At 33.6% G+C, this 15,870-nt stretch overlaps 7 protein-coding genes across 7 annotated transcripts; 5 read left to right on the top strand and 2 right to left on the bottom strand. All coding sequences in view use genetic code 12, as the record gives it.

Moving 5' to 3' along the window:
* Positions 1-230: 230 nt before the first annotated feature.
* On the top strand, positions 231-1,412 carry HAL21 (3'(2'),5 bisphosphonucleoside 3'(2')-phosphohydrolase, putative; the record flags this gene model as incomplete). The annotated part of the gene is made up of 1 exon (XM_002420845.1): positions 231-1,412. The coding sequence occupies one exon, from the start codon at positions 231-233 to the stop codon at positions 1,410-1,412; it is 1,182 nt and encodes a 393-aa protein (XP_002420890.1).
* Positions 1,413-1,543: 131 nt separating this feature from the next.
* CAN1 (basic amino acids permease, putative) lies at positions 1,544-3,259 on the bottom strand (the record flags this gene model as incomplete). The annotated part of the gene is made up of 1 exon (XM_002420844.1): positions 1,544-3,259. The coding sequence occupies one exon, from the start codon at positions 3,257-3,259 to the stop codon at positions 1,544-1,546; it is 1,716 nt and encodes a 571-aa protein (XP_002420889.1).
* Positions 3,260-5,420: 2,161 nt separating this feature from the next.
* Positions 5,421-7,754, top strand: TOP1 (DNA topoisomerase, putative; the record flags this gene model as incomplete). The annotated part of the gene is made up of 1 exon (XM_002420843.1): positions 5,421-7,754. The coding sequence occupies one exon, from the start codon at positions 5,421-5,423 to the stop codon at positions 7,752-7,754; it is 2,334 nt and encodes a 777-aa protein (XP_002420888.1).
* An 865-nt stretch (positions 7,755-8,619) lies between these two features.
* Positions 8,620-9,531, top strand: CD36_60980 (uncharacterized protein; the record flags this gene model as incomplete). The annotated part of the gene is made up of 1 exon (XM_002420842.1): positions 8,620-9,531. The coding sequence occupies one exon, from the start codon at positions 8,620-8,622 to the stop codon at positions 9,529-9,531; it is 912 nt and encodes a 303-aa protein (XP_002420887.1).
* Positions 9,532-10,148: 617 nt separating this feature from the next.
* Positions 10,149-10,850, top strand: CD36_60970 (uncharacterized protein; the record flags this gene model as incomplete). Its single annotated transcript, XM_002420841.1, has 1 exon — positions 10,149-10,850. One exon carries the CDS (start codon positions 10,149-10,151, stop codon positions 10,848-10,850), a length of 702 nt encoding a protein of 233 aa, XP_002420886.1.
* A 201-nt stretch (positions 10,851-11,051) lies between these two features.
* On the bottom strand, positions 11,052-11,507 carry CD36_60960 (mitochondrial intermembrane space cysteine motif protein, putative; the record flags this gene model as incomplete). The annotated part of the gene is made up of 1 exon (XM_002420840.1): positions 11,052-11,507. The coding sequence occupies one exon, from the start codon at positions 11,505-11,507 to the stop codon at positions 11,052-11,054; it is 456 nt and encodes a 151-aa protein (XP_002420885.1).
* Positions 11,508-13,113: 1,606 nt separating this feature from the next.
* On the top strand, positions 13,114-15,792 carry CD36_60930 (uncharacterized protein YFR016C orthologue, putative; the record flags this gene model as incomplete). Its single annotated transcript, XM_002420839.1, has 1 exon — positions 13,114-15,792. The coding sequence occupies one exon, from the start codon at positions 13,114-13,116 to the stop codon at positions 15,790-15,792; it is 2,679 nt and encodes an 892-aa protein (XP_002420884.1).
* Positions 15,793-15,870: the final 78 nt, after the last annotated feature.

Here is a 15,870-nt window from a genome sequence, read left to right as displayed (position 1 = left end):
TATTTGCTATTCTCTTCCTCAAACCATGTATAATCTAATATCATTGGTTACCATATAGAAAAAGTATGGGTTGGAAGCAAAACAGTGTTACCAGAAGGGTTTTCAATGATGGCATTAAGCTATCAAACACAAAAACCATTTGCTTACCTAATCTCACGTTTTCTTCTGAATCTCAATCAACAAATTTCATTCTTTTTCAATTGCTTTAATCAACCAACTCTCTCCATTGAATGAAATCATTCTTCCTCTTAACACTCTCCATATTGCTCATCTCACTACTTGTCACATATAAACCCCTCACCACCAAACTAAATTTATTCACTCGTTTCATTTCGATGTCCCATTCTACCCACCCATACCAGAAGGAGCTTGAAGTTGCAACTTTAGCTGTCAAGCGTGCATCATTGCTCACCAAACAATTGAGTGATTCTATTGTGCAGACTGCCAAGTCGGGGACACTCACCAAAGACGACAAGTCACCTGTCACCATTGGAGACTTTGCCCTGCAGGCGATCATCAATCATGCCATTAAATTGAACTTCGCTGAGGACGAAATTGTTGGTGAAGAAGATTCACAGGAGTTACAGGAAAACAGCAGTTTAGCTGACCAAGTATTGAATTTAATCACCAAGATCCAACAAGAAACTAGCGGATACAACGATATTGTTGGGACGTTGACGGACAAGAAGAAAGTATTTCAAAGCATTGATTATGGGAATTCGCAAGGAGGACTGAAGGGAAGATTCTGGGCATTAGACCCAATTGACGGGACTAAAGGGTTTCTCCGAGGTGATCAATTTGCTGTGTGTCTTGCGTTGATTGAAGATGGAGAAGTTGTGTTGGGTGTAATTGGGTGTCCAAATTTACTGGAACACATTGTGTCGAACGAAGAACACTCAGGGATTGTTGGTGGATTGTATTCTGCCATAAAAGGAGTTGGTTCTTTCTACAGTGAGTTGTTCAAAGAAGGTGCTGAGCCATTGTCACAACAAAGACCCATCAAAATGCAAAACCATACACACCCTAACCAGTTGAAGGTCGTTGAAGGTGTCGAGAAAGGTCATTCTTCTCATTCAACGCAAGCTGAAATCAAAGGCAAGTTAGGATTTGATCCAACCACCGTGGCAAATCAAACTATCAATCTCGACTCGCAAGTCAAGTACTGTGTGTTGGCCAGTGGACAGGCAGATATTTATCTCAGATTGCCAGTGAGCGACACATACCGTGAGAAAATCTGGGACCATGCAGCTGGTAATATTTTAATATATGAGAGTGGTGGCCAAGTAGGCGATGTTACTGGAGCACCATTAAATTTTGGTAAGGGAAGAACATTGGATTCTAAAGGTGTGATTGCTGCTAACAAAGAGATATTTGCAAAGGTTATAGATGCTGTTACTGAAGTGAGAAAGTAAAGTACACCAGAAGTTTGACATTATCGTTGCTTCTTAAATAGATGTGTATCTTTACAAGTGAACAATACTTTCACTGAAATGCAAAATATGCAATTAAATTATAAAAACAATCTAAACTTATATATAAACATCTATGCAACAATAGCCCAGAACTTATCCCAAGCATTCTTTGGTGGTGGAACATCAAACTCAGCATCATTAATATCTCTTACACCAGTATCGATGTCACAATCATCCAAAGGCACCAAAATGTTGCTCATTTTAAAAGAATCTTTACCAAATCCAAAAAAGAAAAAGTGGAATCCAATCCACATAATAACGAATAATATGACAGAAATATAAGCTGTGAAGAAATCACTAGCATTGAAATCCCAAAACACCGTGAATCCTTGAATCAACACAACAATGAAACAAACAACCATACCATAATAAGCACTAAATGGCATAAAGAAAGCTTTGAAAGGTAGGGTATCTCTACTAATTCCTCTTCTTTGAAGAGTTTTCATGAATCTGATGTGACTTACTGAAATGAACCCCCATGAAATTAACCCGGCAGTAGCAGTGATATTCAAAAGCCAAGTGAAAGCTTTATTACCTTGATTGGAACATGCCAAATAGCCCAATGCACCAAATGCTGCTGTGAATGCCACAGCAAAGTATGGAACACCACCTTTATTGGTTTTAAGGAAAATTTTAGGAGCAACACCAGCTTGAGCTAAACCGTAGAGGATACGAGATCCAGAATAAATATTGGAATTACCGGCAGAAATAATTGTTGTGACAATTACAGCATTGAAAATGTGTGGTAAAACTTTGGTACCTGAATTTTCCATGGCAATAAGAAATGGAGAGTTTCTTGTGAAACCACCATCTTCAGTAAGTTTGGGGTCATTGTAAGGAACCAAAAGACCCATAAAAAGCATACACAAGACATAGAAAACCAAGATTCTGAACATAACTTTACGGATTGCACTTCTAAGAGCTCTTGGTGATGCTTCACCAGCAGTGACTGCAACCAATTCAGTACCTTGGAAAGTGAAAATGGAATTAATAAGACCACTGACGAAAGCCGCAACATATTTACCATTATTGTTAACCAAAATACCATCACCCCAAGCATACCCATTCCGCCAATAACGGAATCCTACTGGGCCAGTTTTACCAGCACCGCATACCATGATAAAAGCATAAAGGATCCAACCGAAAACGGCGATAATTTTTATCGAAGCAATCCAAAATTCAACTTCCCCATAAAATTTCACTGGGAAAAAATTGAAAATAGTCAAAATAACGAAAAATATGGAAATCCAAGCAGCTAATGGCACGGCATCAGTCCAGAATTGAATAACTTGACCGACAACCGATAATTCTAATCCAAAAGTGACGGCCCATGAGAACCAATATAACCAACCATTAGCAGCACCACAACTTTTAGACACCCATCTAGTAACGAATTGAGCAAAGGACCCAGAAATTGGAATATATGTGGCCATTTCACCAAGTGATTGAGTCACGGAAAAGCAAATTGTTGTGACAAATAAAAATGAAATCAATGACATTACTGGACCAGTAGTATGAAGCAAAGAACCAGTAGATATAAATAACCCAGTACCAATGGTACCACCAATGGCAATCATAGAAACATGCCTGGCTTTCAAATCTCTTTTAACTTCACCAAATTCATCATTTATACTGGAAGTTTCTATTATATCTGAATCTTGAACAAAATCAGTTTGTTGTTTGGTTTTTTCATTTGATTTACTAATTGATGATGTTATTGGTTGTATGGATCTTTGATGGGTCTCATTTGAACTGCCCATTCTATATTTCTCATAATCTTCTGACATGTCCAAGAAAAATATTATATAATATATTTAGAGTTTATCCGAAATGACAAGAGAGTTTTGACAAAAAAAAAAAAGAGAAAAACCTAAAATTCTAATTGAAACAATAGCTAGGGTATAAACATATATTTATATATGACTATGTTTGTTGATAATAGAATAACAGCTTTATCAAATTTACCTAAAACATTAAGAGAACAATTTTTGAACAAAACTAAACTAAATGGCAAAAAAAGAAATAAAAAAAAAAACAAAGGCTGAATAGGACAAAGGAATTAATGTGGAGGAGACTAAAAGCAAGAAAAAGCAAGAAAAATTTTCAGTTTAGTTACTGAGATAATTTATTCTACCAATAGATAAGAGAAATGCAGATCGATTAATTAATTAAAACTATATTCCCTTATTAATCTCTTGCAGTAGTTAGATTGGCTGGAAGAGATGAGCAAATGACAAATTTATGTTGAAGAGATCTTTGTAACTTAGGGGGGAAAAAGAGCTGCAATCATCAGTCCTTTATACGTGCTGAGGTAAACTTAAACGAGATATCAATTCATCCACTTACATCCAAGTAATCCAATATTGATTGATAAGGTTTCGGGGGATTTTTTTGTTCAAGAAGAACAAACCAGTATTAATCTCTTTTGGGGCAAAAAAGGGGGGATAACAAAGATGAATTAATTAACTAATGAATCAATAGAGTCAAATCATTATGTTATGTGAGATGAAATTATTTTTAGGGCGTTTTGACATCTTGGTTGGTTAGATGCGATGTGATGTGATTATTTGGAACGGCAATTCATCGCGATATAAATTTTCATTCGCCTCAAATTTTTTTTAATATCATATTGCCATATTGGAAAAAAGAAACAAGAAAAGAAATTTCTTTTATCTAACTAATCCGACAATAATGATTACGAAATATTTTGTGAAATGAAAGAATTGAGAGTTGTTGTATAGTGAAAAACGCCTTGAAAGTAATCTTGATGACAAAAATAAATTGTTTGGCCATATGCAACTATCCCAGTTGTTAATTCAGCGTTGACAATAGTTGGTATTATCAGCATTAAGGTCTCTGCAAGTGTTAATTTATTTCAACAATTGTAATAAATGAGTTTGTTGTAGCCACAGTTCATCATCCTCTTTGTTCATTTACGTCATTCAGTGAAGTATTAGTATACAAGCGTACTGGGAGGGGTTCATGTTTTGGCTGTGATTAAATTATAGAGCCACTTTTCAAATTCTTCTATTTAAGAATGAGTTGTTGTTAGAGTTAATTATTCTTCTTCGATCTAATTCATTTAAACTTTAAAACTATAGTTTTTTTTTTGGGTAAAATTTGGTGCCAAAATTATTGCAAAAATAATTATATGTATTTACGAGATACAAATTCATAAAACTATTAGAAACGGGAAAGAGATACAGTAGATGAAATGACATATATTTCAATATGCACTAGCATTTACTTATTCAACCTCAGGAAACATTCTTACCATGGTTTATTAGTTTTACTATTTATTGAAAGCAAACTCCTTTCATATTGTTGGAACTAAAATATTAGTTGTTCACCATTTGGCTGGCTAATCCCTACAAAGACACGTCTTTTTTAAAAATCTCCTTTGCAAGACACGGTCAGAGAGAATGAGACATTTCTTTTTTCTCCACTCTCACACGACTTGATTTTTAAGATGGTTTTTAGGCTTAATCATTATTACTATTTTCATACATTCTTTTACACCTCATCATCTTCCACCATCATCTCTATCCAATCCATCTTTCATTCAACTAAAGTTTATAACTTGCGACCATCACTTTTTTTTTCCAATCTTTTTTTTTTTTTTTCTATATACATAAAAAGATTTTCACATTTATATTCCAACCCACCCATCCACAACCTATTTCACAACACAATCCTTAGCAATTGGGCAAAAAAAAAGAATAGAAAGTATTTATTAATTCATTACCAAAAAGTTCAAGAATATTACCAATACGATTAAATTTATCAAGGAATTTGTTTTCCAAATCAATAAAGAACAATTTCCATCGATTTGCTCAATTTGGTTGTAATAACAAAAACAAACTATTTTTCTTACCACCAGAAGTTAGAAATCTAAAAGTATTTTATCATTCAAGTCCATTATTTGTTCGTTCATATAGCATAATTCCTATGAGTTCATCTGACGAAGAAGATATTGCCTTGACCAGACTTGCCAAAAAATCATCTTCTATCACTTCAGCTTCCACTTATGAAGATGACGATGAAGATGATATCCCTTTGGCTAAAAAATCTAGGAAGAAGCGGGTTGAGTCTGATTATGAAGAAGACTATGAAGATGATATCCCATTGAAAAAAAGAAAGTTGTCTAATGGTAGAGCAAAACAAGTTAAAAAAGAACCAAAAACTAAATCTAAATCTACATCCACAAAGGACACCAAAGTTAAGAAAGAGAAAACAACAGTCAAAAAGGAAACAAAATCTAAAAAGGAGTCTAAAACTGCCAGTAGCACCAAAGTGAAAGAAGAACCAAAATCTCAATCAGATTCACAAGCATCCGTTAAATCGGAAACACCAGAAGAAGATCAAGGGTATAAATGGTGGGAAGCCAATGAAGAAACTGATGATATCATCAAATGGCAAACACTAGAACATAATGGTGTTATATTCCCACCACCATATGAACCATTACCATCACATGTCAAATTGTATTATAATAACAAACCAGTCAATTTACCTCCAGAAGCAGAAGAAGTTGCAGGTTTCTATGGAGCAATGTTGGAAACTGATCATGCCAAGAATCCAGTATTCCAAAAGAATTTCTTTAATGATTTTTTGGAAGTTTTAAAAGAATGTGGTGGATGTGGTGTTGAAATTAAAGACTTTGAAAAATTAGATTTTAGTAAAATGTATGCTCATTTTGAAAAATTACGGGAAGAGAAAAAAGCTATGAGTAAAGAAGAAAAGAAAAGAATCAAAGAAGAAAAGGAAAAAGAAGAAGAACCTTTTAAGACTTGTTATCTTAATGGTAGAAAAGAATTAGTTGGGAATTTCCGTATTGAACCTCCAGGTTTATTTCGTGGTCGTGGTGCTCATCCTAAAACTGGTAAATTGAAACGTCGAGTAGCACCAGAACAAGTGACTTTGAATTTGAGTAAAGATGCCAAAATACCTGAACCACCAGCGGGTCATCAATGGGGGGAAATTAGACATGATAATGAAGTCACTTGGTTGGCTATGTGGAAAGAAAATATATCTGATTCACTCAAATATGTTAGATTTGCTAACAATTCATCAGTTAAAGGTCAATCTGATTTCAAGAAATTCGAAACTGCTAGAAAATTAAGAAATTACGTTGATGATATTAGAAAAGATTATACCAAAATGTTGAAATCGGAAAAAATGCAAGATAGACAAATGGCCACTGCTATGTACCTTATTGATGTTTTCGCATTGAGAGCTGGTGGTGAAAAAGGTGAAGATGAAGCTGATACTGTTGGTTGTTGTTCATTAAGATATGAACATGTAACTTTAAAACCACCAAATAAAGTTATATTTGATTTCTTGGGTAAAGATTCAATTAGATTTTATCAAGAAGTTGAAGTTGATAAACAAGTTTTCAAAAATCTACGAATTTTCAAAAAATCTCCCAAACAACCTGGTGATGATTTATTTGATCGTATAAACCCTTCATTAGTTAACCGACAATTGCAATATTATATGAAAGGTTTGACAGCAAAAGTGTTCCGTACATATAATGCGTCGAAAACCATGCAAGATCAAATTGATTTGATTGAAAATGAAGGTACTGTGGCAGAAAAAGTAGTTAAATTCAATGCTGCTAATAGAACTGTGGCCATTTTATGTAATCACCAGCGTACGGTCAGTAAAACTCATGGTGACAGTATTCAAAGAATCAATGATAAATTAAAAGAATTTATGTGGCAAAAAATAAGATTAAAGAAAATGATATTACAATTAGAACCTAAATTGAAAAAGAAAGATCCTAAATATTTTGAAGAAATTGAAGATTTAATCAAAGAAGATATTGAACATATTCATCATACTATTATTAAAAGACAACGTGAACAAGTTAAAAAAAAATTAGAACGTGATAATGAGAAATTGAAACTTGAAGGTAAACCATTATTGACAGAATCAGATATCAAAGATAAATTGGATAAAATAGATGAATTAGAAAAAGAATATAAAAAAGAATTGAAAACAGGTAAACCAATAATTACTAAAAATGCTACGGTGGAGAAATTAAAACAACAAATTGAAACTCTTGAAAATAGAATTCTTAATGTTTCATTCCAATTAAAAGATAAAGAAGATAATTCAGAAGTTTCTTTAGGTACTTCGAAAATGAATTATATTGATCCAAGATTAACAGTTATGTTTTCCAAAAAATTTGATGTGCCAATTGAAAAATTGTTTACTAAGACTCTAAGAGAAAAGTTCAATTGGGCTATTGAATCAACCGATGAAAATTGGAGATTTTAGAATGGTGTTGTTGATTTCAGTTTGTTATACTATAGAAAAAGTTTGTACCTTGTAATATATATACACACATACACACACACACACATTCGTATATGTAAATTGCAGGAGCTAGTATTTTAGATCTAGGGATGAATTGTTTTGATATTTGAAAGGTAAAAAAGTAAATGGCAGGAGATGCTACACAGACACGAACATAAAAAAATATGAATTTTTTTTTCCAAATCCCGTTAAATATTTGAGGCGCGCGTAAAAAGAATTATTTTTTTTTTGCAGCTTCTGCAGACGAAGAAGAGAAGAGTTGAAATGTTCTTACTTCTGGTAAAGGTATCACAATCTCGATAGATAATTGTAGAACAATCTGATAACAATATATATACTCCCTTTCAGAAGAAAATAAACAAAGAATGCGTTCGATAGTAATATCATAACAAACACAATATAACTGAGTTGCTATATTGTACGTTTTAGAAGGGTCTGTGTAGAGAAACATTTATTTGGAAACTTTAGCCCTATCCCCCCCCCCCCCCCCCCTATAATAAACACGTCTGATTTATTTAAATCTATATAGATTTGACGCATAATACCAAACCAAACCAAACCATTTGACAAAAATAATAATTTAACATGCATTGCTGAATTAAATTTCATTTGAGATTGAACACATGGTTATGAAATAACACCGTCAAATGATGTGACTAGATATATATGTATATATATATATAATGCATTGAATCTTCAAACTTCCTCTTTCTTGGTCTTTCCTTTTTTTTTTTGAAGAGGCTAGATTCAGATTACACTCCTTTTCTCCTTCCTGAATTTCTTTACCCTTTTACTAGATACTGTGATTAACTCACTACGTTTCAAAATGATCACTGTAATTCTTACACTTATAGCGAAACACGTTGCAGGAGTCACTTTTGATCCTCACCACCACCACCATCATCATATGCATTCCAATAGTATAACTTCACTATCAATAACACCAACTTTAGTGGCTCGAGATGCCACTGAAGATTCGATGCCAACTTTATCAACTGGTGAACCAACACTTTCTATAACTCATATACCAGTCCTGAATAATCCATACGTATATGTTTCAAATTTACCTTCCAATTTGGTGTTCATTGTTATTGGAGCCATTTTCGGAGCCATTTTGTTACTGATTATATTATATCGAATAACCACTCATTTTAAATATAATCGGCAAGCTATGAATGAAAAAGAAACTTATTACACCAATTTAAATGAAATATTGAATTACAAAAGTCCTTATTCAAGAAATTCTTCAATTTTGGACCTCAACAATAATACAGATTTATCAACATCGTCAACATCATCAAATCAAGGTCGTTCTTATCGTGATAGTATTTTAGGAAATAATAAACCAATAATGAAAAAAACCCCTTCAACTTCAAGAAATTCCATGTTTATTAGTCCAACAATGGATTTTAAAACATTTGAATTGCCATTATATCAAAAACAACATAATGCTTCCCTGGCATCATTGATATTACGATACAATAATAATAATAATAATAATAATAATAATACTGATAGTAGTACTATTGTTTCCACTGCATTTGATGAGAAAAGTAGAATTACCACCACTACTGTAGCTGATGGTAATGAGTCATCGATCAATGGGTCTACTATAAATGGATCATTTTTAGATGGTGGGAAATTGGCTCCACCTAAAAGAGTTGTACGGGCACCTAGTTTATATCTTGAAGATTTGTTAAATGATAAATCAAAAGAGGATAAAGAGGAAGGAGTATAAGACTATTCATGGGGTCTAGATGTAAATAATTTATAACGTTTATCAAGTTTATAGAAATTAATAGATAATCATCATCCCTAACATGTCTTGTCGTTCTGTAAGATTTTCCACATATCTTTTGATTACGTAATTGAAATCCAACTGTTGACCTGATCCGCACTACCATGCTCAGATTTTTGTATCCCTTTTTTTTTTTTTTTGGTTGTTTCCGTCCCCCCGCCTTGTTCCTCCACCACTCTTTAATATTTTGTGTCGACAATTTATGACCATTCCAAATTTCATATCAATATAACTTTCTGGCCAGCAATTTAGTTCTTGTAGTTTTGCTTGTTTTGTCATCTTATTTGACCGCTAAGAACCAATTAAATAAATAAAATCTAGTCACACCTAATGCTCTATAATTATTCTGTTTTTCTCTACTCTTTTTAATCTGTTATTACATTTCTTCATATCCGATCACCGATTTTTAATTTCATAGTTTTCACATTTGCTTGATTTTTTTTTTTTTTTTTCATTTCATTGAGTTTTTCCAGTTATTCTTTGCTATCTTATTATATATATTATTTATTCTTATATAACCCCTCCTTCATCACCCCGTTATACATTTATACCTCAAGATGATTAGAAATTCAATTAAATCAATCAAGTTCAATCCAATTGTTGTTTCAAGAACAACAAGATTTGTTCATTCTTCATCAAGAACTTTCGCTAAAGGTGATTCATCAACCATTGACTCATATAGATTACCTTCACAAACATCTATTAATGAATGGGAGTTTAAATATGATTTCATTCCTAAAACTTCTGAACCAAAAGTTCCACCATTGACTAAAGAAGCCGTTAAACAAGATATTGCTCATGAAAAAGCCAAATCAGTGGAAAGAGAAATGTTTGCTAAGGAAAGTAATTCTTCAATTAAAGTTGAAGCTAATGATGCTAAAGTGGTACATGGAGGTGAAAGTGTTACTGCTGAACCGGTTTTGAAAGAAGATACCGGTAGTGCTCCAATTGATGTTTCTAAACCAAATATTAATTCTACTAAACCAAAGAAATCGGCTAATCATGAAAAATACGTTCAATCATCAATTAATCCCGATATCAATTCTGGTAATGTTGTTAATTTGAGTGAAGGTGAAGTTGATCATAAGACTGAGTCTGTTGATAAACAAAGTCCTGTTGTGGAAGATATTGAACATGATAATTTGACCAATCAAGGTGAAACTAAGAAAGAATCAAGTGGTGCTGGATTAGGTATCTTTGCTTTGTTAGGTTTAGGTGGTGCAGGTTACTATTACTATTCATCTACTTCAAAAGAGTAAGTAATTTAGAGTATAATCATATTGCTGAATTTTGGATAAATAAATCAATAAATAATCAAATAAATATTCTTCTATTTTTGAATATGTATAACTATACTTCTTTTTTTTGCACTATATATTTGCCATTAATTCATGGCTTTTATAATTCATCTACATACAAGAACGGTTTTATTTTTTTGGATAGTCTTCCTTTAAAATCTCTTAATATTGTCTTGAAGCTTCTTGACATGCCTTCAATTGTTGTAAATAGTAATCACAAATTTGCATGTTACCACCATTGTCTTCTAAACATCTAGTGAAATTTCTGGCATCAGCATCACAATGCTTAGCTTGTTCTTGAGTTTGTTGTTGTTGGTAAGCGGCAACTTGTTGTTGTTGAGCTGGAGCTTCAGCTGGAGCAGATGAAGAAGAACCACCAAATAAACCGGTGATACCAGCACCTAAAGTGTGTCCAATAGTAGAACCAACGGCCACACCAGCAGCAGTGGAAGCCATTTGTCCAAACAAACCTGGTTGACTGGATTGAGTTTGTACTGGTTGAGCTGGATGAGCAGATGGATAAGTTTGTGGTGGAGCATGGTGAGCTGGAGCAGCAGCAGTATGTGCTGATCTAGTTTGTTGTCTTGGAGCTGGAGCAGATCTTCTTTGTCTAGGCATGTTTAATTATATATTGTTGTAGTATAAAGTGGTTAACAAAGTATACAAAATAGGATGTGAAAACGTTTCCAATATCTACTACAATTTATATGGGAAAAAAAAAAATTTCTCACTTAGTGGCAAACGTGCTTAACCTATATGCAGGAAATCACGGGTTTTAGAAAACCTTTGGTGGTTTGTTACAACTTGTACGTTCTTTGAATATAAGTGTCAACAGTATGTGAATGTGTTTGAATGACTGTGACCCTATACTAGTATAGTAGTGTTTTTAGTTTGGATAGTTATGTGTATTGGAAGTAGTGTTTTCGGCAGACGGAAGAAAATCGGGTATTACCGTATTGAGCGAAATCGATTTCCGTGTAATGTCCATTGTTAAGGTTTTTTCCTTTTCTTTCTAGTATGTTCTAGAGAAAGCTAGTCCAATGTAAATCTTGCAAACCAGCTGTATCTTACTAGCTCCAAATGTGTTTTTAGTGGATCGTATTTGTAAAATGTTGCAAAATAAATCAAGGTTTCAAAAGAAAATCAAAGATATTTCTGGTGTGCAAAAAAATTGACCAATAGAATTTCTTAAATTGGTAATCGCATTTTTGAGTATGATATTAAATCACAGGTTATGTGCAACACAAGGTTAACAATTGAATAGATGGCAGCATTGTGGGTGTGTAAAAGATATGTTTCTCAAGCTAATAGTGGTATTGTATGTAGTTGAAGAGATGCTCTATTTTGTGAATATAATTTTGACTTACACAACATTTCTCCAGTTACCCCATATTTCAAAACTATCATCTAGTTCAATTATAAAAGTGTATACTGTTCCCTTTTTACTTTTCTTCTTACTTAAAAGAGCAAATCGAGACCCGTTAGGTATGGTAAGCAACAGTATTAACTTACTAACACCCATCAATGCTACCATTACTATCACCACTTCCTCAGGTACAAAGCTTGCTACACAAAAGCCCAACTGTATGATTTAATAAAATAAAATAAAACGATCAATCAATTTCGTACATTAATTTGCTTATTCTAAGCTTTCTTGCTACCAATTTTTCTCTGACCTCCTCCCCCTCTCAAACTAGTTGTTTCTTTTCAATTAATAGCTCAACAATTTCCTCTTCAATTGAAATATGAAACTAGACCAAAAACGAACAAACCAAAAATTAAAGAGAGAAAAAAAAAATACCGCAAGAGAATTTTATTCGCTCAAATTGACAATTTATACTGAATTTCAATCACCAACTCTAAACATGATTCTCTTGTCTTTCCTCCTTTGTTGTTGTAAACAACTAAGAAACACACATAATTAAGCTTATTATTTAAATATCGGTTTCATTCTCAACAGTTTAATCAAATTTCTACATTTCCCAAAGTTTGTGTTCTGGCCACATAATTTGTCGCACTACTTCTTTTTTTTCTAGGCGTCGTCTTTATCAACAACTGATTCAAACACTTTAATTGATTTTGCTTCCCTTTTTTTTTTTTTTGCTAATTTACATATTTTTCCTTCTTTGCTTAGAGGAAGTTTAGTTTTAAGAATTGAACTATTTCAAATCTCGATTAAATCACTAATTGCACATCACCTTATTTTACTTATCAATTTTCAAATATGGATATTGAAGAGCGTTTAGAAAAAGCAGAACAATCTGATTCCCCATCTTTAGTTGGATCTTCCATTAGATCAGCAGATGATTCCACTCATAAGAATTATATCCACCCAGAAAAATATAAATCTTCTAAAGATATTAACAAATTGAAAAGATATTCTAAATTGAATTCATCAATTACCGCATCTTTGGACGATTTGATCAATGAAGGGGCTTTGTTAGGATCAGAAGCTGATTTTGACAAGTTTTTAGATCAGGATGGCGGTGTCAAGACGGATGCTCAATTTACACCAGAAAAAAAGGTTACTCTGGAAGAAACCAATGATGTTACAGACACTAAGGGTAATGAAGATGAAGTTTTGAAAATCCTGCCTGAGAAAAAGCAAGTTCAAGACGTGCAAGTTGCAGAATCTTCACCCGAGAAATCTTCTGAAACTGAATCATTGGTAATTGAATCTGAGCCTGAAAGTAGTACTGAAAACACCGCCGGCAAAACTGATGCTTCTTCCTTCTACAAACAAGAAGATTATTCAACTCCAAACTTATCCGAATTTCAATTAGAACACGATATTAAAGATCACAATGATTTGATAGACCACGTTCAATCTTATGACTTACAAAAATTGCCAAATTCCAATTCGAATTTCAATTCAAAATTTAGAAATGATGAAGAAGTGGTTGCTGCTACGTCATCGCAGCCTACGTTACTTTCTCCTGCCCAGCAACAAAGATTAGAAGGTGGATTACATACCCCTTACTTTCATACCGAAAGACCAAGATCTAGATCAAGGTCTGCTAATCCAACATCCAGGGTCAGAGAAAGATCTTCCTCAAGAAATTCAACTGGCGCGGGAAAACCACACTTGGCTCGTGGTGACTCTTACAAGAGTACTCATGAAGAAGAACCTTCGAAATATGAATTACCAGCCGATTTAACTCAGGAAGTTGATGAAGCCAATGAAGAAGAACCAGATGAAAGACGTTCTAGACAATCAAAACCAACTATGGGTGAATCTATTGCTGCTGCTGAAGCCAAAGCTGAAGCATTGGGTAAAGCTGCTGATCCAGCATTTGAAGCTGACACTCCATTAACTAGAGATCCTTCATTAGTTACTACTGGTGATTATACTAATTTTGAAGTTGACACACCAAAGAGAGAAATCCCGTTGTCAGAAAATTTCTATACTGCTCGTTCTGCTTCTGCTACCAATTATCTCCGTTCGATTTCACGTTCTAGATCTGCAGCTAGAAATGCAAACTCAGTAGTAGGAAAAGATGAGAAAAATGATTCCAGCACTGATGCTTTAGTTAGAGAAGGTGCATTGATCAATGATGATCCATATTCTACTATTGAACAATTGGATACTATGGTGGAAGAAGTTTTACAAATTAGTGATAATACATTGGTTCTGGATAAGAAATCAAGTGATACAAAAGAAAGTGATAAGGAAAAGTCCTTACAAAAATCTCAAGATGTTGACAAGAAGAAGGAATTGGAAGCAAAGACCTCAAAGAAGACAGAAGAGGGTAAAGAATTGGCTGCTGAAAAATCAAAGGATGTCGATGTCGATGACGAAAAAGAAAATCAAATAGAGAAAGCTAAGAAAGCTGAAAACAAGGATGACGCTAAAACAGGTGAAAAGCCAATTACTCATGAAGAACTTATTGATGAAGATATCGAAAAAGCAAAGCATCATAGTAACGAAAAAGATGATGCCAATACTGATGTTTTAGCTGAAGAAGGCGCCTTGGTCAACGAAGATGATTACGATTTGGTTGATAAAGAAGAGTTGGCAAAAGAAGGAATTGTAACTTCAGATTCTCTTGAGGAAGAGGAGGCACCTTTAAATGTCAAGGAAAAAAAATCACAGAAAACTGTTGATGAAGATGCTCCTGAAGATAGCATAAAAAAAGATTATGAAAATCCTGTTTTAGATGTTGAAGCGAAAGAAATTAAGAAGGTTGTTAGTGATGATGATATTACTAGTAGTGAAAAAGAAATAGTCAGTGAACAACCATTGGTGGATGTTGTGGAAAAATCTACAAAGGAGACCGAGAAGGAAGAAACAGATGAACCAACTAAAGAAGAATTAGCAGCATATACAAAATTAGAAGAACCAGAGACAAGCAGTACCACTGTGAAATCTGAAACTGAAGAATTGGAAAAATCACTTGCCGAAGAACAACCTTTAGATATTAAGAAGAAGGAAGTTGTCGAAACTAAAGATGAACTCGCTCCAAAGGAATCTAAAGATGTTAAAGCAGCTAGTGCTGACGTTACTTCAGAATCCAAAGAAGCAGCAAAAGCTGAGGTTCTGAAAACCAAAGAACCCAAGACAGCAATTGAAGATGATGATTTGGAAGATTTGGACATTTCACCAGAAGAAATTCGTAAACATCTTGAGTCACAGCCAGTTTATATTTTTACTTCATTAGCAGGTGGTATGCAAATTATACTCAGAACAAATAATTTGGCAGCTATTTTACAAGGCAATGGAATTAAGTTTGAGTATCGTGATTTGGGGACCGATGAAGAAGCTAAGAAGATTTGGAAGAGACAAGCTAATGGCAAGACTTTGCCAGGTGTTGTTAGAGGTGATGATTACATAGGTAATTGGCAAGAAATCGAGGATGCCAATGAAGAATACAGATTAAGAGAGTTGTTATATGAAACTTTATAGTTTGAATACATGTTTGGTTTTATAAGCTTTACTTTTTGTATCTGAATCAACCAATCCAATTGTTTGCATTTTAGCTTA

This window comes from Candida dubliniensis, chromosome 6, assembly GCF_000026945.1.
Source record: "Candida dubliniensis CD36 chromosome 6, complete sequence".
In the NCBI taxonomy this organism is placed as follows: Eukaryota; Fungi; Ascomycota; class Pichiomycetes; order Serinales; family Debaryomycetaceae; genus Candida; species Candida dubliniensis.
This window is presented reverse-complemented; position numbering and strand designations above follow the sequence as displayed.